General features: G+C 41.0%; 2 protein-coding genes across 10 annotated transcripts in view; both read right to left on the minus strand.

The window, feature by feature from the left end:
* The window catches only part of LOC134528104 (reticulon-4-interacting protein 1 homolog, mitochondrial-like), a 79,921-nt gene that overhangs the window by 25,703 nt on the left and 33,188 nt on the right, over nucleotides 1-21,030 (minus strand). The window lies entirely within an intron of this gene.
* Nucleotides 1,788-6,608, minus strand: LOC134528102 (uncharacterized). Its single transcript, XM_063361362.1, has 2 exons — nucleotides 2,437-6,608; nucleotides 1,788-1,873 (listed from the first exon to the last, which is right to left on the minus strand). The coding sequence occupies exon 1, from the start codon at nucleotides 6,555-6,557 to the stop codon at nucleotides 2,745-2,747; it is 3,813 nt and encodes a 1,270-aa protein (XP_063217432.1). The 5' UTR covers nucleotides 6,558-6,608; the 3' UTR covers nucleotides 1,788-1,873; nucleotides 2,437-2,744.

Genomic DNA, 21,030 nt, shown 5'->3' on the forward strand with positions numbered 1-21,030 from the left:
ATATATAGAAGAGATAGAGATAGTGTGAGGTATATATGTAAATATAATGAGATAAATAGCGATAGAGAGATGCATAGATATATAAAGATGTAGATAGAGATAAATATATGTTTAGAGAGATGGATAGATGATTTGTATATGTGTAACTACTTCAAACATATTACAAAACATAGCTGAATGAGGCATTGCAATGCATGTCGAACATTAGCTAGATAATTGAATTTTTTCTATATTTGTAATCTCTTATTTTTAAGCTTTTTTCTATATTACTTTATAGAGTCTAGATTACATACAGACCAGGTAAATAACTATAAACTGGCAGAGCAACGTCTGTCGGGATCTGAAAGTGATATAAATTATTTTGCACACTTGACATTCAAATTAAGAAGACAATTACTAACTACATCTGATTTCGAAAAAGGTACCCTTTATCATGTATTCAGCCCGGGCAACGCCGGGTACTGCAGCTATAAATTCCCTAGAAATAATTTATATGGCAAAACAACGTTTGCCGGGTCAGCTAGTTTATAATATATATATATCACCAAATTTTATTTTTTAAAAAAAAAAGTATGCTTATTACGTCACTTGTCATATAAAAGAAAAGGTATTGTGCATTTATAGGCATTATATAATTAAAAAAAAAAAAAAAATTAAAATATATGTTTTCCCAAGGGGTGTTGGAGCCGCGCAGACGATGATGGCGCGTACTCCCAACGGCCCTTTTCCTTCATCCACCCCCCAGTGTAATTTTTTTAAATTAAATAATGACTCATACACTGGCGCCCCGCATAGGGGAAGCCGCTCGCAGAGGGGTGGCGGCTGCAACCGAAGAGAACTGTATACAAATGTAATTTCTTCCAAAGTTAAAATATATATTTCCCCAACACTTAAAAAAATATTACGTCTATCTGGTGTGTTAGTTACCTGTACCTGCCATTTGATTAATACCAGGTAAAAGTAACTTGTAATAATAATAATATTTTGCCATAGTCTCGGAAAATATTACGTCTATCTGGTGTGTTAGTTACCTGTACCTGCCATTTGATTAATACCAGGTAAAAGTAACTTGTAATAATGATAATATTTTGCCATAGTCTCGGAAAATATTACGTCTATCTGGTGTGTTAGTTACCTGTACCTGCCATTTGATTAATACCAGGTAAAAGTAACTTGTAATAATAATAATAATAATAATATTTTGCCATAGCCACGTTTACGTAAATGTTTCTGTTAAACTATAATGCATGTATGTATATATATATATATATTTTTTTTCTCACAGCAGTTGTTTTTACGAGTAGCGCATTGCTACAAAATCATAATAAATAGTACGTTTATTTTTCCAAACAAAAACGAGTTTTAAACCTTAACAGCAGTCTACCATGACCGCATAGTTCTTTACTTTCTGCATACTAAGTTACCAGCTACAAGTAACACATAATGGGTATTGAAAAAAATGTAGTCAACACAACGATATTACTTAGTTAAAAAAAATTTATTTTTTACCCCCTCCCCTACCCCGCTGGGCGTCCATTGCCATCAGTTTGGCCACGACTTCGCCGCTAGGCAGAGCCGGCACCTTCTGCTTCGTAGCAGGTAGCCGGACCCCTCTTTGTTCGTCGGCTGTTAGCGGCCGACCCCAGGGACATGTCCCAGAGGGGCCCGCCACCAACAGCAGCGGCGAAGTCTTGGCCGGCGGTGTTGGAGGAGGAGGGGGAGACGACGGCCCTTCCAGCAGGTCTTCTGCGAAGAAGGCCGCCGCAATGTCTGCTGGTATACTGGTCCCCACACCCTCCTCCACCTCTTCCTCGAAGAAAGAGGCCGCCAATGCTGATGGTATCCTTTCCATTTGTCTTGGGGTTGGGGAGATCTGTAGAACATCACACAAATTTCAGGCATCCTATCAAGAGGACGATTTATATAAATTTAAAAAAAAAAAAAACAGGGGAATATTTTATTGTTACGTTAAATCAGGATAGATTGAATATACTTTGAGAGGCAACTTGAAACAAACTTTTATTTTTACGTTAAATCAGGATAGATTGAATATACTTTGAGAGGCAACTTGAAACAAACTTTTATTTTTACGTTAAATCAGGATAGATTGAATATACTTTGAGAGGCAACTTGAAACAAACTTTTATTTTTACGTTAAATGAGGATAGATTGAATATACTTTGAGAGGCAACTTGAAACAAACTTTTATTTTTACGTTAAATCAGGATAGATTGAATATACTTTGAGAGGCAACTTGAAACAAACTTTTATTTTTACGTTAAATCATGATAGATTGCATACACTTTGAGAGGCAACTTGAAACAAACTTTTATTTTTACGTTAAATCATGATAGATTGAATAATATGCAAGCTATCATGGTAACAGGGAATATATTTTTTTTTCAAAAACATCTCTACACATTTTCTTTAACATACCGACAGTTTTTCTCTCCACATGCATAATGGAAAGGATCATGGCGCGGCGCGGTGGGGGGGAGGTGAACACACCCCTCTCGGGATAAGTTTTTTTTCTTTTGTGTGTGGGGGGGAGGCGGAAGAAGCGCTGTTGTTTGCCTTCAACCCCCACACACACACACATATATATACACGCTTGAAAACCCTCCGAGCAGGGGAGGAGTGGTGAGCGCTGTTGTGTTCCTGCAACCACTGCTCGGAGGTTACGTCAGCAGTGTTCGTCTCACTGGTGAACGTAATCAGAGGAAAAATGGAAATATGTACAATGATTAGGAGGGATCGGGCGAGGCACGAGTTTTAAAAGGACACAGATCTTTATGCCCCCAAGGTAATGTGCTGACACCGTCTTCAGAAAGCCAACGCTTATCGTCTCCTGAAGACAGTGCTACCTTGTTCACTCGCTCCGTAAACACGGCGTGGCCTCGCGAACGGAAATGGTATTGACTGCCTAGAATCCGGGAATTTTTAAGCAAGCAATCCAGGTAATGAGGGAACAGAAGTGATCGGATTACGTTGGCCTTAACTCCTTTCGCTTTACGCATACAAGAACCATCCTCCATCTTGTATGCGTAGAGTTTCGGGCGAAGACCCACGTATTCCGTAATGATCTCGCCAGCGGCTTCATCTTTCATCACCCCTGTTACACCCTTGTTGACTAAGGGGAAGCGTTGCACATTACCTGGCGCATAATTTGACGTGTCGAAACGTGAAGCTAAGTCGGGTCGAATGGAATCGTAAACGTTATCACACTGAACGTGGTAAATTAACGAATCAGTGTCCGAGTACAAGAGATGCAGAGACTGTGGAGGGAATTTTTTTTGCATGTAGTTATAATGAAAGTCGTATAAAATCAATTTTGACAAATCTAAAATGGCGACACTTGTGTACAAAGGTTTATCGAAGGTTATCGAACCTTTCTGCAACTCTATGAGAACTAGATTTTCATCGACGATTTGCCGACCCTTGAATGTCGGACGACCAATCAGCTCGGCTGCCCCATAAATACTTTCGTAACACGAAGCGATGCGAATGTCTCTGTGTCTTCTAGAATCTTCTAAACTTTTACCGTAAACAGCATTCGATAGTAACTTAAAAAACGATTTTTCGAAGGGATTCGCAGCCTGGGCACGACGCTCAGCATTAAAGGTTATGTAATCTTTCATCCAGGCCGCCTGTTCAAACCGCAGCACGCGGTGAACCTGGCCGATGACCGCCCCATACCGAACGTAGTGCCGCAGTGTTTTAGCATGAACAACATAATTATTACGCGGCGCGAGAGTTAACAATAATTTACTCATTCGCCCGTTTGGCGGTACGCCATTCACAGGGGCCAGAGGCAGATCTGATAGGCGGTCGTGACAATCATCGGGAAAGGTCAAATCCACTTCCGCGAAATATGACGTATCACCATCTATGTCAATGGCGTTGAAATCCCAACTCGCATACTCATCCCTGGGAACCCACTCAAATTTGCCCACGGGAAGTTTATCTAACATTGTGTGAGCATACAAAGCGTTTACATCGAAATAGCAGATGTACGAAGACGGAAGGCTCGGGTCGTGAGTGGACATGTGAACATTATTGGCTTTCGCGTGACGTCGACTAACGTTTGTTATACCTCCATGAACGGCTGACTCTAGGAAGAGGTATATATCCGGGTCGGTTATCAGCTCAAGACGCGCACCGGTTTTAAATAAAAGTGCATCCCATGCAAGCGAGGGAGCGGTAATGTAATGGGCAGGATCTAATGAATAATATTGTAAGCAAACGAAACGAAACGACTCGAATATGTCGGCCAGCAAACAAGTATCCACCTTAAGATAACTAAGTGCGTACTCTTTCAATGTGGCACAATGGAAGACGTCCCAAGCCTTTTGAGCGTGAGTATAGTCCAGATCACTCACGTCCGTGCCACTCATTACGTTATGGAACGCTTCCTTAGGGGGTAGCGAGGCAGTCTGCAATTGTTCACTAGATTTAACAAAATCATAGGGAAACACACCTTTACGAGTAGCTAACTGAAACTGTGCGTCATCTGGAAACATTGAACGGGTGACTTTCAATTTATCTGGCGTGAGATTGCCAGCGAGAGTTTCCAGAGATGAATTTAAAAAGTTAAGTGAATCTATGAATCTAAGACGCACAGTGCGCATGCCTCCTTGCGCATTATCTGAAATGGGTATGTATTTTGTAATGCACTTGTAGCTCCCCATTGTAACTCCAAGGACTTTGACACTGCCGGGGTTCTCCACAACGAAGGAACCGTCCGGCTGTGCAATCCGCCGCGAAACTAAATGTTGCATTAAAAAGTGGGCATCGTAATTTTGTAAATTATGAAAAACCGCGACGAGTTGATTCTTTTGCATCCTGAAAGCCAGGTTGCATTTAGAATGGGCATAACCACGTATTTCACCAGTAAAATGGCAGTGATCGAGCACCGTCTGCCCAGCCAATACCTTCTGACAGATATGGCAATGTGTTTGACTTGTAAGCCTTGCAGAGACGGCCGGGGTCGGTGTCTTAATAGTAATGGTCTTTGAATAAATATCGCAAACCCACTGTGTCATTGAAACTAATTCTGCGATCATTTCAGCAATACAATTATCACCCTCGAATTGCACATACTTGGTCAAAGAGCTATCGTACCCACATACTAACAAAATGCTACATGCATAAGGCACGTGTTCGTTTACCCGCGTAGTGCTAGAAGACTCGTCACCGGGCAAACAGGTGGAGAAAGGCTTCAGGTAACACTCGGTGTCACAGTACGCAATAAAGCCTAGGCGGTCCTGTTTTGCAAAGTTTGTAAATTGCAAATACTTGTTCTCTTCTGTAGGGAAACAGGTCCGCACTGCTTGATGCTGGCTGCAGAGAACATTGTGTGAATTTAATCTGTCTTCGCTTGTAAAATACTGAAGACAGCGCTCGCAAATCCATTTCTTATGTTGCGTCTTGGACAATTGTGTATGCAATAATCTGGACATTGATTTTATGTAAACAAAATGTAGGTGCTCTGTCGCGCCACTCGAACGAATCGCCAATATATTTACATGTCTCTCTCTTCGCTCAGAGGATACGCGAAGAGGCTGGATCGAGGATTCAGATTTGCCACTAAAACATTCGTCAACGATATTCCCCTTAGAATCTACGCAAGCGTAAACATTAATGGAAATATCATTGTTCCTCTCAAATGTTTTAATCTGATGCAGAGTGGAGGGAAACGTCAAGCCATTCGTATTAAAATACACGAGTGGATTTGGATACGAAGTGGCTCGAGAAACATTGCCTTCCACCGTCGACACACCTGCCATGACGGCATACAGGAAACAGTGCTGCTCGGGACACTCAATGTTAACACAAGCTTTCCTATTGTACAAAAACGCCGGCAATTTCGTGTGCGCTGCGCCAACCGTGAAAACTCTATAGCTTGAAACATGTACATCCATGTTAATCAATCTTTTTAGAGCCCAGCCACTGCCACGCGCACCGAAATCACTAACGTGTTTATTGATTTCCGGAATGAATGTTGAATCGTAGATTTCCCCTACCTCATCAGAGTGCAGTATCGCGGTTGAGTGAGTTGTGAAATGAAAAGTTTCACTCTCGTTTCCCTCCGCAGATTCCTTAACAAATGAAGCCGAGAGTGAAACGTAAACTTTAAAGGGGCGAATTAATTCGTTAGTTAAGTCCAGAAAGGGAACCCTACATCTCTGTAGAAACCGGTCCAAGTCCGGATCGACATTTTCAATATCATTTCCAATTTGAAAGTCCACTATCTTGTTAGCAAATGCAGTGTTCAAGGTAACACCCTCCAGGCGAGGCAAGACGTCGGGCCCCTGCGCCAACTCCACCCCTGACCCCCGCCCACCATCGCGAGAGTCAGGGATAGAAGGCCCAGCTTCATTAAGACGGAGTCGCTTTGCCTCGGGGGAAGAAGAAAGGGAAGACATATTAAGAGAAAAGAGATAGAAAATAAAGAAAGAGAGAGAGAGGGAAATTACGTTCAACAGTGAGCACAAAGCTAAAACAAAAAGAAAAGAATAAAATTTAGTAGACGTATTTATGGAGTATGGGTTTGACATAATAAATTTAAATTAATTTTTTTCTTCAGAAAACTATGTTACATTGTACACGAAATCTCCCATCCGTTTGCAAGATTTTAAAATAAATTTTTTTAGAGAATATCTCTAGATGGAAATATTTTCTAAAAAAAAAAAAAAAAAAACATTTACGTATTAATGAAATAGGAAACGATAATAAATTATAGATGGTAAATGCGAAAACATTGTGTGGTAGTAAAAGGTGAAGAAAGTTGAAAATTAATATTATTTTCATGTTAAATGAAAAAAAGAATATTTCCATTCAAAATGATAATAATATCATCCTAACATTACAAACAGCTTAGTAATATATTATTTTCATGTTAAATGAAAAAAGAATATTTCCATTCAAAATGATAACAATAACATCCTAACATTTCAAACAGCTTAGTAAGATATTTTCACGTTAAATGAAAAAAAAGAATATTTCCATTCAAGATGATAATAATATCATCCTAACATTTCAAACAGCTTAGTAAATACATTTACAGTAAATTGTATCTATCTATCTTACCTTTGCTGGAAAAAACAGGAGGCGCAGCTCTGCTAGTCGAGGTGGCAGCAGCAGTGCGGCGACTGATCAGAGACTGTGTCCCCTCACAGTCTGTGGCGTTTATATATTTAACTAATGTGGCAAGATGGCTGCTAGCGTTTTTTTTTTACTCTGGGAACCCCTCACGCCGCAGCGCGTTGCGTCTGGTAATTTTTTTTTACAACTTACCACCCCTCCCTCCAGACGGATCTCACCCCAGTAACACAATGAACAGGCTAGTATTCAAATAATCTAACAAGTAATAACATTTACAGTTTTTATTCAAAAGTCACTCTTCAAACCACTCCTCATACAATAAATAAATTATACACATAACAAATTACATGAAGAGTTTTTTCACAAAACGACGTATTAAATTAAAAAAAATAATTTATGACTCTTTAATCAGAGTCCAAAATTACTTATAAAACTGTTCATAATAGACCACACTTATGTGTGTTTTAAATTACAACAATAAAATTACATTGAAACGTTTTTTCACAAAACGACGTATTAAATTAAAAAAAATATATTATGACTCTTTAATCAGAGTCCAAAATTACTTATAAAACTGTTCATAATAGACCACACTTATGTGTGTTTTAAATTACAACAATAAAATTACATTGAAACGTTTTTTTCACAAAACGACGTATTAAATTAAAAAAATATATTATGACTCTTTAATCAGAGTCCAAAATTACTTATAAAACTGTTCATAATAGACCACACTTATGTGTGTTTTAAATTACAACAAATAATTGATATGAAGAGGTTTTTTCCACAAAAACCACGTATTAAATTAATAAAGCACAAGTCATAAAACTTACAGTTTGTTATACATTTCTATGAGTACAGTACGTAGGGCTATTTTGGCATTGCTTAGGTCTCTTTCGTGCTGGTTCTGCTGAACGTTGTGATCACCATCTTGACTGACGGGTCCCAGATGGCTGAGGTCTAGGGTTCGAGTCTTGCGCGGTGCATACGTTGCGGGCGCTCTCCGCTGACATTTCTTGCGCGCTGGTTTCGCAGGCTCGAGGATAGCTGATGCACAGTCGGGTGAATGCAGTTCTGGCATTTGCAAGGCGTGATTGTAGACTTCGTCGACACTGCAAGGCAATGGCGTGTCTTTTCGCATGTAATTAACTGCACAATGTCCGTACGAATTGCACTGATTAACTTCCAGGGGTAAATCGTTAGTGTCCGGGTTTATAATCTGAACAGTGTGAAAGTGACCGTCACAACTCTCCACATAGTTCTTCAGGATGCCATTATTCCAGATTGAGTACTCCACCATTGATAAACCACGAGACAGGTTTTCATAATGGTTACCCGGATTAAACGACATGTTTACTCGACCGAGGCTCACTCCACACTGAGCTGAGACTCTGTTTGTCTTTTAGCAATTATACGTATGGCTTCCATAAATAAACTTGCAATGTATTCACAGAGGGTGTTACAACACGCTGACTCACAACAGTTCATGGTTTATTTATTTTATTTTTTAGAAAAGTTTACGTTTCGTCGATAGCTTGAATCCGACATATGGTGCAAGAGGTAATGATTTAGACACTGAAAAGTTTGACTCTTTTATTACTTTTGCACGGTAAATAGGACATAGGTGTCCTACACACGGTGTGTTCAGGTCGTCATCGTCTCCCAACAAAACATCGTTCGTTTTCTTCCGACAATGATCGGTTCCGGTACAGCGCTCTATGAAAGTTTCATCATTTTTAACTCTAGATGTCCTGAGTTCATCAACGGTTGTTGGATGTTTAGCCAGCGGATGGCATAAGTGCACGTAACAGTTCTTATCTTCACAGTGAAACGATGTTAACAGTCTCATGGTAGTATATGGGAATGATTTATCCCAACACATGCGATAATGAATATTATCGCGAGACGATTCAAAGTATACAGGCAGACGTTCACAATCCTTCTCAATGTCGTAATATCTAACACGGTATTCGACACAGTGCAGGCTAGAATGCACGTAAAGATATCTAGTTTCTTGACAGTCGTACATTAGCTGCGGTAAAGTGTGAGTTAAACTAGGATCCGCTATTCTATGTTTCTTCGCTTTTTCTCGCCATCGGCGCGAAGCCAAAGAAATAGGAATGTCATAGAAGTTTCGGTCACTTTGATTATCACTAAAACCATCATCTGACAATTGTTCTGGGTTCGTATCTAAATAACGAACATCCTCGAACAGCGGCATGGGAACGTCCAGATGTTCACCGGAAGCTAGTCTTAAGCCTGCGGGATACGGCCCGCGGATGTGTCTAGACTTTTCCCTCTTGGTCTTGATGGGGTCTCGGCCCCAGATGGGTGGGAACATGGCGGACGTCACTCACCGGAGCTGTTACTGGCGAAGACGGGCGGGTGGCAGCTGGCTGGCGGGCGGGCGGGCGGGCGGGCGTGCGGGCGGTTGGCGGTTGGCGGCTGGGGGCTGATGTCTAGCCGCGACGGCGGCCGTCCTCCTCCTCGTCGTCGTCGGAGCCGACCGGTGTTGGGAGGTTGCACACTTCCGGGTTGCACGGCACACTCCACGAGTGGTTGCCCCCGTCGAGGAATGTTGCGTGTGTGAACGAATCACACGATTCACTCCAGGCAACCACCGTGCCGTTGGGACGATGCACCTCGAACTCAACAAAACCTTGCTCCTGGCCGGGCCACACCTGCACCACCTCATCTGCGGCCTCGACGAGCAGAGCTTCCGGAGAGCATGGGAGGTGTGTGTCCGGCTGTAGGAGTCTTACGCTGCAGTTTTGCCGAGTGCAAGGCACCTCTATAACTTCCTCGTCTGCGTCGTCGCGAATCAGGTGTCCCAACGCTGTGCACACGTGCAACCACTGCCGACCGTCCGCCGTCTCGAAACTCACGCGACCGCAGCCGAGCAACACATCCCGATACAGCGTTTCCGGATTATACTGCATTTGTACGAAGAGTGGCTTGGAGAGTGACTAGGCTCCCCTACGAACGACGCGTTACATTTATAGCACCGAGGGTGGCCACCCCACCGGGCTCCCCCATCCCTACGAGCGACGCTATAACACCGAGGGTGCCCACCCCACCGGGCTCCCCCTCCCCACGAGCGACGCTTTCAATTTATTGTATCGGGGGGGAAGCAAGCAGGGTCTGGCGTCGCTTGGCAATGCTCCAACGCCCAAGCCCTAAGCAGCGCGGCGTTATGTCGTGACGTAACAGGCCGTGCACGGCTATTATCTTGCGTATACATTTTATTCAGTTCTTTCAGTGACGGACATCCGAGCTCGGTCTGAGCATCCTGAATATTAACATGTTTTTTACACAACTTTGCAAGCCACCTTTTTTGCTCTACGCCTGCCACCATTACGGTTCCGCTGATGTGTCCTGACAGGATGTTTTGCAACGAAGTATAAGGAAACAGACCGTCATCCCAATGGATGCCGTGGAAATGTCTAGTTAACCAAGAATTTGTTCTCTGGTAATTTCTGTGGAGGTACTTCCACGAGTATGGCGGCTGAAATGTTCTCGTAATTATCTCCCCTTCGTCATTAGCCAGGCTTATCTCTTTTAAGACGAAACCGTGCTGAGAGTAGCATCCCTGGAGGTTGGCATACAGCATGACGTCCCAGGGAAGACTGCGTTATCACTTACGTTACATTAGAATTTTAATAGATTTGTCTCTCGGGTTATACGAAACCAATCGATCGTGCAGAATTAGTGCGAATGCTTGAGTGCCGACGGGAATATTTCTCGTTGTGGTAATTTCTATTCTACAATCCACGACTCCTCCAATCATCTTATCGTTCTGTTTAGACACATCAAACACAAAGAGAGGAGCCATATCTTTAAATTTCTCCGGATCGAGAAGTGGTGATGATTGACGACCGTAATATGAGTCTTGAAATTCCGCATACATGTTATACACCAGCAAATAGCTATCATTAGGAAAATTACTATCCAGGTTTGTGTACGGATAGGATTCCGAATTCAAAAAAACTTTCACATTCTTAATGTCAACATGATCAAACTTTGATTTATCACCGGCGACGTTGTTTTGCCTACCCGTTTGAAATGTGACTATTATATATCTAGGCTTTTCCGTATTAAATGATGTTTTCACGGACCAATGTACCGATTGAGATTGCGGCAGGGCCGGATATGTTTCGAGGCTCCAGGATCGGAAAGCAATGTCTATGTTTTTTCCTTTTTCAACCATTTTAAGCAAACGAATCCTCTGTGCGGTAGAAACGGTTACATGAGGCATTAGCCAATCGATGCTCGTGAGTGTTAGTTTCACAGGCAACGGTTGCGCTGCCGTGTCTAACACCGCGTTGTTCTGAGAGTTTGAAACAAGTAACACTAATTCTTGTCGAACGTTAACTAAAACGTGTTTATAATCTTCGAAAAATCCCATGAGACGACTCAAAGGCACGCATATTTCAAAATCGCCGTTTGAATTAATGGGTACACTATAGTCTTCAGTCAAGCCCCAGCCGGCCATCTTGGAAACGGCTTTTTCACTGGGCGTTAGCGAAAGATAGTTTTTAATCGTAGTGACTAATCCAACGTCGCGACATTCATCTATCTGTAAATTATTTACCTCGTACGCAATTCTGTTAAACATGTGTAAAATTCCATTTCTGACAATTTTTGCGTATGTAGCGGCCTGGCCATCCGGTTTGACGAATTTTCCGCGGATACTTAACAGGCTTTTGCAAGGCAGACAATAAATATCAGAATTCTGGATTGCGATACGTATCTCGGAATTTAAATCATAAGGACCCGAAATGAATGGCCGGTAGCTATGTATTTCCGTTTTCGTGATATCATTTTCAAATTGAATTGGCTGGTCGACTTGGAGAATGCTGGAATCCATTTTGGAATACTTTGAATCCTAGTTTCTTGAGAAAGCGTATATTTTTACGTGTTAACCGCTTGGCGTCTCGCTGACTACTGGGTCTGCCTTCGAAACCGCCGGAGCCTTTATGAATGCCAAAGTAATTCACTCCCATATTTTTTTTAAATGCAGACGTAACGTTATTTCTTCGCCTCTAAAATCGATGAGCTTCCCGTTTTGGTCGACTATCCTCACAGACAACTCGTGTATTCGTTTAACGATCACCGGAACGTATATGACAGATTTAGGTACTTCAATGACCTTATAACCAGGCGGGACGCTGGGGTAAAACTCGTGTATGCTCAAGCTAGGTTGTCCGTTTAAATAGCTGGAGCCCACGATATTTGTATCTATACGTATGACCGATACAGGGAAAATATTGACCGGTTGTGTTGACTCATGCATTCGACCTGCAACGTAAATTTTAGGTTCAAAACCGAGCATTTTTCCGATCGTATCGCTTCCTGTAAAATTGATATCGTAATTACTATGCATATTACATTGCAATGTATTAGGGTTGCCTCTCAAAATAAATGTCGCTTCGTGTGGTAACAGATCTCCGATGTAACTTTCCAAATCTGAAATTTCATAACTTCCGACGGGAAGAATAATTTGAGACACAGGACCATTGTTTTTCGAAAAACGGAATTTGTTGTTTTTTTCGTCAACGTTCGGAATGGAATGGTATGTTTGAAAGTCGATTAGCCCAATCTGCCACTCTCCATTCGTAAGGTCAAGGGGTGGAAAATATACGGACCGTAATTCAGAATTTTTTCCCGTTAATATAAGTGAAATTGACATTTCAGGTTAGCTTGCACTACAGTATGGATCACCAGGATAGGTTGCACTCTGGTATAGACTGTACGCGTCAATGGCTGGTGTATCTGTGCTGTTTGAAATTATTTATTTTGCTTCTTATACGCGGACACGAGAAATCTTAAACATAAATGACCGCAATTCCACGATTTGATCGTCTGTTGTCTATCGTAATTGTAACTTAACATCGTGCCTTTCAGATACTTTCTTACTTCCGGAGGCGGTCTGAGGTCGCCATAGCTGTCATAATACAGCGCAGTGCTGCCAGACTTTTTATATGCAACCCAGTGAGTTCCTTTTCCTGTCGATACGTCTAGATTAATTATCCCGCACTCGTACTGTTTCGGTTTTAAAGGTAAGTTATCTCTCATGAAAACACCTCTGAAATTTTTGATTTTCAACTTGAATACCGCATTTTCTAAATCCGTCGTAGTTAGCGGTCTGTGAGGCAAGGCTAAAATCACCCTTTCCTCATTTTTTTTTACTGCTTTCTTAGTCGCTGCGGCGAGAGCGACCCTTCCCCGCGTGGGGTCGTGTGGCAGGAGGGTTAATAGCGTCCCACCCTTCCCTTTCCCCCCTTTCGCTTCCGGCGGCTGCGGCGGTTGCGGCAGCTGCGTCCTCCCACGCCTCCTCCAACGGCTTTGAATGGTCGTAAAAAAAGCCCCGCACCATTTTTGCTTCGATTTGTTAAGGCCTGAATACGTTGTGCATTTTGTTGCAACAATTTAGTCTGATTATTAGCGGTTGTCACGCTCTTTGCGATTCCGGCTGCGCCTCCGATCAAAGAACCGAGCGCTGCCAGAGCTGGAAATAGAAATGGTATAACACAGCCCTTTTTATCACGTTTATTTTTCTTATTTTTTTTCTTTGCGATTCTTATGCCGGCTCCTAGTTTACGCTTAGCACTCATTATTTTACTTACGCTCCAAGCCGCGATCTTTTCACCTAGCTTAGTTTGAGGGTTCTGTGCAATTTGTTTAGCTTTAAGTGCTAAAATACGGTCCGCTTGATGTCTGTTCTCCAAATCGTTACTATTTGCGTATGAAATATCGTGTTCTTTGCACGCTCTATCTAATTGATTTTTGCCTGGGTCTCCGCGTGCTAAACGTTTTTCAAGTTTTGTACCGGGCCCACAGTACTGATAAGTTGGCAAATGTAGCTAGAAAGGTAATTTATTTATGGCAGAGTTAATAAGACCTTTACCCTTCACCCTCCTTCCAGCACGACGCATATCAGCTTAATGACTTTGGGGGGTATAAATAAGACGGTTTTATACTTTTTACGCTTCAGTTGTAACGATGGAAGTAATCCCTCAACATGACAGTCTTCCGATCGAAATTATTCACGATGATTTTATAAGCAAACGGGAACAACGCCACGGACCGCTGTTGCCGAATACCATAAGATGTATAATTGCCGGACCTTCAAACAGCGGGAAAACATGTATTTTACTTTCGCTTATACAACATCCTAACGGAGTGCGTTTCGAGAATATTTATTTGTATAGCAAGAGCATAGAACAACCAAAATATAAATGTTTGGCGCAGGTATTGTCTCATGTTCAAGGTATTAAATTTTTTCTATTTCGTGAAAATGAAGAGGTAGTGCCGCTAAGCAAAGTGCTACCCAATTCGATTATAATTTTCGATGACATCGGGTGCGAAAAACAGGCAATAGTTCAACAGTATTTTTCCATGGGGCGACATTTATTGTGCGATTGTTTTTATTTAATTCAAACGTATAGCCAAACCCGAAAACAGTTGGTTCGGGATAATGCTAATTTGATAATTTTATTTAAAATGGATCTTCTAAATCTTCAACATGTTTACCACGAGCACGTCACAACCGACATGTCATTCGATAAATTTAAAGATGTTTGTGCTCGCTGTTGGAATAGCAATGATGGTTATGGTTTCCTAGTAATAGGTAAGGATTTTCCTCTACAAAAAGGTCGTTATCGCTGTGGCTTCGATCACTTCATAGTGTTACCTTCGTGAAGAATGAACTTGGGCATCTCCAAATTTGGGAGCGGCGGGAATAAACGTTGGCGACAGTCATGTCTGACTCTTACGGAAGATGGGCACTGTCAGGTTGGCGGGAAACGTTTGCGCGGTGTAGGTGATCCACGTGACGCGGCAGATGCTGCCACAAAGAATTACGTAGATGTAGCTTCCGGTGCCACCGCACATGCAATTAGTATGAAGGCGAATAATTTAGAAAAAGACTTTGGTCTACTAAAAAACAGTCTCTCATACGCACAGGATCTTAATAACAATTTGCTAACGTATCTACATCAGTTTGAAAAGAAGAGTACAGATGTTTTAGATAAAATTCGAGGAAATTTACCCGAGAAGGAAGTTTTAAACGAGTTGAAAAATCTGGTATCTGTAAGTAGTGATGAGCTGAAAGTTATTTTTACGGATGTGAAGGATCTCGTTAGCTCGTCACGTGACTTGCAGAGGGGAATGGGAAGTTACTTGCGTCAGGCAGATAGCGATACGCGCGAGTCATTTGCCAAGATTCTAGAGCTGTTGAAGGCTCTGTCAAGTGGTGGTTGCAATAGGAACTTTAGCGAACTAAAGAATCTTTTTCTGACTAAACACAATGAGGATTTATATATACACAAACAACACTTTGAAGCAATCAAAAATGCTTTGGTGTCTACAAACGAAAAACAATCTGATACGACTGCGTACCTAAGGCAGGTTGATGCCACGGATCGCGCGACGTTTACAGAGCTTTTAACACTCGTGGGCGAGCAACCGAAGCTTGTAAGTAAGGAAATAGTGTCCGGTATGGAATTTCAAATTAATACTTTGATGAGTTCTCTACGCGAAGATACTGCTAAATTTATTAAGGAGTCTCTATCGAGTTTTGAGGCTAAAGTTGATAGTCTCGTTAGTGGAGCTAATTCATGTTCTCAGTTTCCACATATCGTTAATCAAAGCTTGAATGCAATGAGAAATCGTCTAGACCTATTGTATAAACTATTGGGAAGGAAGCTAGCGGACAGATCTGAAAACCAGCCGGCACAGTCACCATCTGTATCGCTTCCGGTTTTAAGAGGTCAGTCACCGAATTTGTCTGGTGTACCATCTGTATCGCTTCCGGTTTTAAGAGGTTCGTCGGTGAATTTGTCTGGTGTAAGACCATCTTCAAATCCGCTTCCGCATATTACCCTACCGGTTGAGCTTCCCATTATACCCACTACAGCTACTGAGCTTCAAAGGCATAATTAATGTATAAAAGCCTCTATTTACGCTGACATGAGTCAGTCATGGCTTCAGAAGCAAGAAAGCTCCATCACGTCATACAAAACGTTCGTGAAAAATATTTGCTGGCCAAACGCGCGCGCCTGGCGCGGGATGCAGTTAATGAACAGGTATTCAAACCGATCACATCGCGTCTCGAGAGTTCTTCTGCTGCCGCGGATAATTTATCGGCGGAGGTGAAAAAAGAATCCGCTACACCTATCGCTAAACCTGAGATTAAGACTTTCTCCAGCGAAGGTGAAGAAGAAGAAGATGATGATGATGATGATGATTTACCACTGATTGTTCATTCAGGTAAACGCTCGGCTGCGTCACGTGAGCCGTTGGGTGAGGAAGCCCGGTCCTACCTAACCGCATTCAATTCTAAAATAAACGATACGACCTACGGAATTTACAAACGCAAGAATCGCTGGTTCTTGGGAAATACGGAAGTTTTTTTCCTACCTAATAATTTACTTCGCATAGATGATGAAATAATACAACCTTCGCCGGGATTATATGAGCTATTGTTTTCGAAAGAACCTAAGGTGTATTCAGAAGCTGCATTGCGTCAATACACACGCTTGCTGCGGTCTACTAGCGCGTGTTATAAGAGGAATGATGCATCATCTAAACGTTATAAAAACACCGATCATGAAAAGTTCGGGCTCATTAAGGATCTTTGTCCTGTCATTGCTTCCCATGAAGGCAGTGGTTTAGTTGAAAAACTAGATTTAAATCGTCGAAAGGAATATGTTTACTGGAACTCGGTAAATGAATTATGTGATCGGCTTAGATTATTACTTGCATCGCAACAATCCGGGAACACGAGCCATTCCAATGAAGTGTTGGCCATACTAGAAGAACTCATTGAAACAGGCTACATTAGAAAAAATTAAGTAAAAAAAAAAAAAAAAAAAAAAAGACTGCCAGACGCGGTATTGCGTTTTAACTTCACAAAAGTGCACGCAAAGTCTTTCCTCGGAGACGTGTAATCACTAATGGTCTCGGCGATCTTTTACAGATCGATTTGGTGGAAATGCAACCTTATCACCGTGCGAATAAAGGATTCAGATATATATTGGTTGCGATTGATGTTTACTCCAAGCGGGCTTACGCGGTTCTGGTACTGAAAAAAACTGCGGAGCTTGTGGCTTTAGCTATGAAACGTATTCTAAAGGATTCTGGAGTTTTCAATCACGTGCACTCAGAGCGTGGTACCGAATTTTATAACAGAAGATTTCAGACATTGATGAAAGAACATGGAATCAACCATTATTCAACCAACAGCGAGCTGAAGGCCTCGGTAGTTGAACGCTTTATTAGAAGTTTAAAATCGCTTTTGTTTACGGAAATGAGCGCTCAGGGAAACTATAAATGGCTACCGCTCTTACCAAAAGTTATGGAAATATACAACGGCAGATTTCATAGGACTATCGGTATGAGCCCCAACGAGGTGAAAGATAATTCTCTTCTTAAAACGGTTTACAATGTTGTGAAAAAATAGATCACAGGCGACTTAAAGCTAGTGTCGGAGATCATGTACGTATCTCACAAAATAAGGATTTATTTGCAAAAGGTTATTCCGTAAATTGGTCCCACGAGATTTTTAAGGTGATAAAAATATGCAACAGTTATCCTAGAACATACTACTTGTCTGATCTAGATGGAAATGAAATCAAGGGCGGTTTTTATTCTCAAGAAATTCAAGTGACAAAGTATATAGACACTTATTTAATTAATAAAATCCACAAGCGACTTCCTACACGTCTTCTAGTCAGCTGGAAGGGATTCCCAGAATCAGTAAAAACATGGATTTCTAGAAGCGATCTGGAAGACTGATGGAGTGAACCGACCTTAACAGACTCTAATCGCAACTGTCTGGAGACCCTTGCAAGGGTTGGGGTGAAGACTCGCCGCACACGTGTCGCAACGGCGCGTTCCCCCTATGCGGGCGCCAGTGTATGAGTCATTATTTAAATAAAAAAATTGACAATGGGGGGCGAAGGGTTCGAAGCCGTCTTCGGTTGCAGCCGCCACCCCTCTGCGAGCGGCTTCCCCTATGCGGGGCGCCAGTGTATGAGTCATTATTTAATTTAAAAAAATTACACTGGGGGGTGGATGAAGGAAAAGGGCCGTTGGGAGTACGCGCCATCATCGTCTGCGCGGCTCCAACACCCCTTGGGAAAACATATATTTTAATTTTTTTTTTTTTAAATTATATAATGCCTATAAATGCACAATACCTTTTCTTTTATATGACAAGTGACGTAATAAGCATACTTTTTTTTTTTAAAATAAAATTTGGTGATATATATATATTATAAATAATATTATTTTTTTTTAAGTAATTAATACTACTGTATATATGTTTCATTTCCACAATACACACACTACAAGAGAACATTATGTCTTAAACACAACAAATGTGTTTGAATTCGCTGAAATACGTAAAGTATAATTATTTTTTTATCATAACACGCTATAAACATAAGTAATGCCTATAGCTTTTTTTTATTTATTATTATTATAGACAGACATGCTACACACCAAATTAAGCATACAATGACTATACTGGTCTAGTACTATAAGAAAACATGGCTACACTTCAGTGTGTGTGTTTTTTTTTTCTTCAAAATTTGGCATCTACTACTACTACTACTATAGTCATAGAGTAGTGGCTGACGAAATAATACTTTCTTTTATATTCAAACTTGAGAGAAATGAAAAAAAAAAAACAATGACTATAAATGGGGAAGAAAAAAAAAGATGGCGGCCTGGTATGCTGTGCTACAAGATGGCGGCCTGGTATGCTATGCTTCAAGACGGCGGCCTGGTATGCTGTACTACAAGATGGCGACTTTCAGCAATCAATTGTCATACATATAATATTATTTAATTTTTTTTTTCAAAGTTGGCTGTTCTTGTTACTTCCTAGCAGTCGAAATTATTATTTTTTTTTCAACTGTTGAAATAAACATGGCGGCCGGCCCGTTTTTTTTTAAATTTCCCGCTTAGCACTTTAAAAAAAATAAAACATGGCGGCCGACTAGCAGCCGACACTATACATATTTTTTTTAAATTTCCCGCCGTTTAAATTTGCCGACTAGCACTATAAAAAAATAAACATGGCGGCCGCATAGCAGCCGATGCGCCTCGTTTAAATTTACCGCTTAACACTATAAAAAAAATAAACATGGCGGCCGACCTTTTTTTAAATTTCCCGCCGTTTAAATTTGCCGACTAGCACTATAAAAAAAATAAACATGGCGGCCGCCCGTTTTTAAATTTCACGCTTAGCACTATAAATAAAATATATACCTTCTCTTTAAAAAAATATTTTTATAAGCATATATATACAACATCTGAAATTATTTTCTCCAATATGGTCTCGTGGTCCTGTGGTTAGCGTGACGGACTAACGATCCAGAAACGAAGGTTCGAATCCAACCATCGCCACCCCTCACATTTTTATACTTGTAAAAATAATTCCGGCGCGCGACACTAGCGCTACCTGCCTCCCTCATTTAGAAACATACACACACCCCCTCACCATCCAACTCCCCCTCCGCAACGAACACGCCCGAAGTTACCCGACGAGATATATCGATCCTACCGAAGTTGGCTCACGATCGATACGCCTCCACGTGACGTCAACAAACCCCTGCGGACCCTCCACGTGGCGCCCGGCAACGCCCACCCGACCACGTGGTGCCACGCCCACCCGACCACGTGGTGCCACGCCCCCCCACGTGCTCAGACAAGCACCTGTCCTTTGTTGACACTGTCCCAGAACCGGCGTGCTCCCCCTACTCTTATTTTTAAGTTTTTTTTTCTATATTGCTATATAGAGTCTAGATTACATACAGACCAGGTAAATAACTATAAACTGGCAGAACAACATCTGTCGGGATCTGAAAGTGATATAAATTATTTTGCACACTTGACATTCAAATTAAGAAGACAATTACTAACTACATCAGATCTCTAAACAGTTACCCTTCACCCTATGTTCAGCCCGGGCAACGCTGGGTACTGCAGCTAGTGTGTGTGTGTGTGTGTGTGTGTGTATATATGTGCATATATATAATATATTGTTTTATAATGTTTTACATGAATAAAGTGGGTTACTTAAGAAAAATATAACATGACACTCAGGTCTGATTTTTTTAATGAACAACATTAATTTTATTCAAGGTTATTTTATCATTTAAATTAAATGGTGTTAAAAATAGGACCCACCTGGTTTCATAATCATTACAAACATTAAAATATATATATATTTGTTTTACTTCATGCTAGTATTTTATACAAGTAATTCTAATACAACCTTGCTGAGAAAAATATTCGCAGTTTCATTTGATTTCGCGAATATTTTCAATACTCAATTTGATATTTGCTTCGCATTAAAAAAAATCGTATTCAAACACGCCTAATGTTAACATTGTTACAAAGCTTCAAATTTGTTATTTACGGTCATATGCATATGTTACAAAATACACGTGCTAGAAGTCAGTAATTGTATGTAATGTGAGCCAATCTGCCCATATATTGTAGAAGTTCTGACTTGGAGTAAACATACATACTGTGCTCGTATCACACAAGAGTAAAAAAATCTAAGATGGGACTAATCCCAAAAATTAAATTCACATTTACAAATCATCAATAAAATCCTCAAAACCACAAATTTTCAAAAAATTTTTTTTATGCTTTCGTTATCAGAAACAAATGTCATTTCCTGAAATGTCGCAACTTTTTTGTCTTAGAGAGCTTACAGTGTTTGTCAGTGCCATTGTTGTGTTGTCCAGAACATCTGGTTAGTTTGATTGATGTGTTGGCCAAGATATTTGTTTGAATGTATTTTCTATTCTTGTTGCAACTGTCTCATCATTGTTAGCCCACTGTTATTGTTTGTGATGTTTATGAATTTAACATTTGACATTGGCTGATTCAGGCTTTATCCTTGTGTTT

This window comes from Bacillus rossius, chromosome 1, assembly GCF_032445375.1.
Source record: "Bacillus rossius redtenbacheri isolate Brsri chromosome 1, Brsri_v3, whole genome shotgun sequence".
Taxonomy (NCBI): Eukaryota; Metazoa; Arthropoda; class Insecta; order Phasmatodea; family Bacillidae; genus Bacillus; species Bacillus rossius.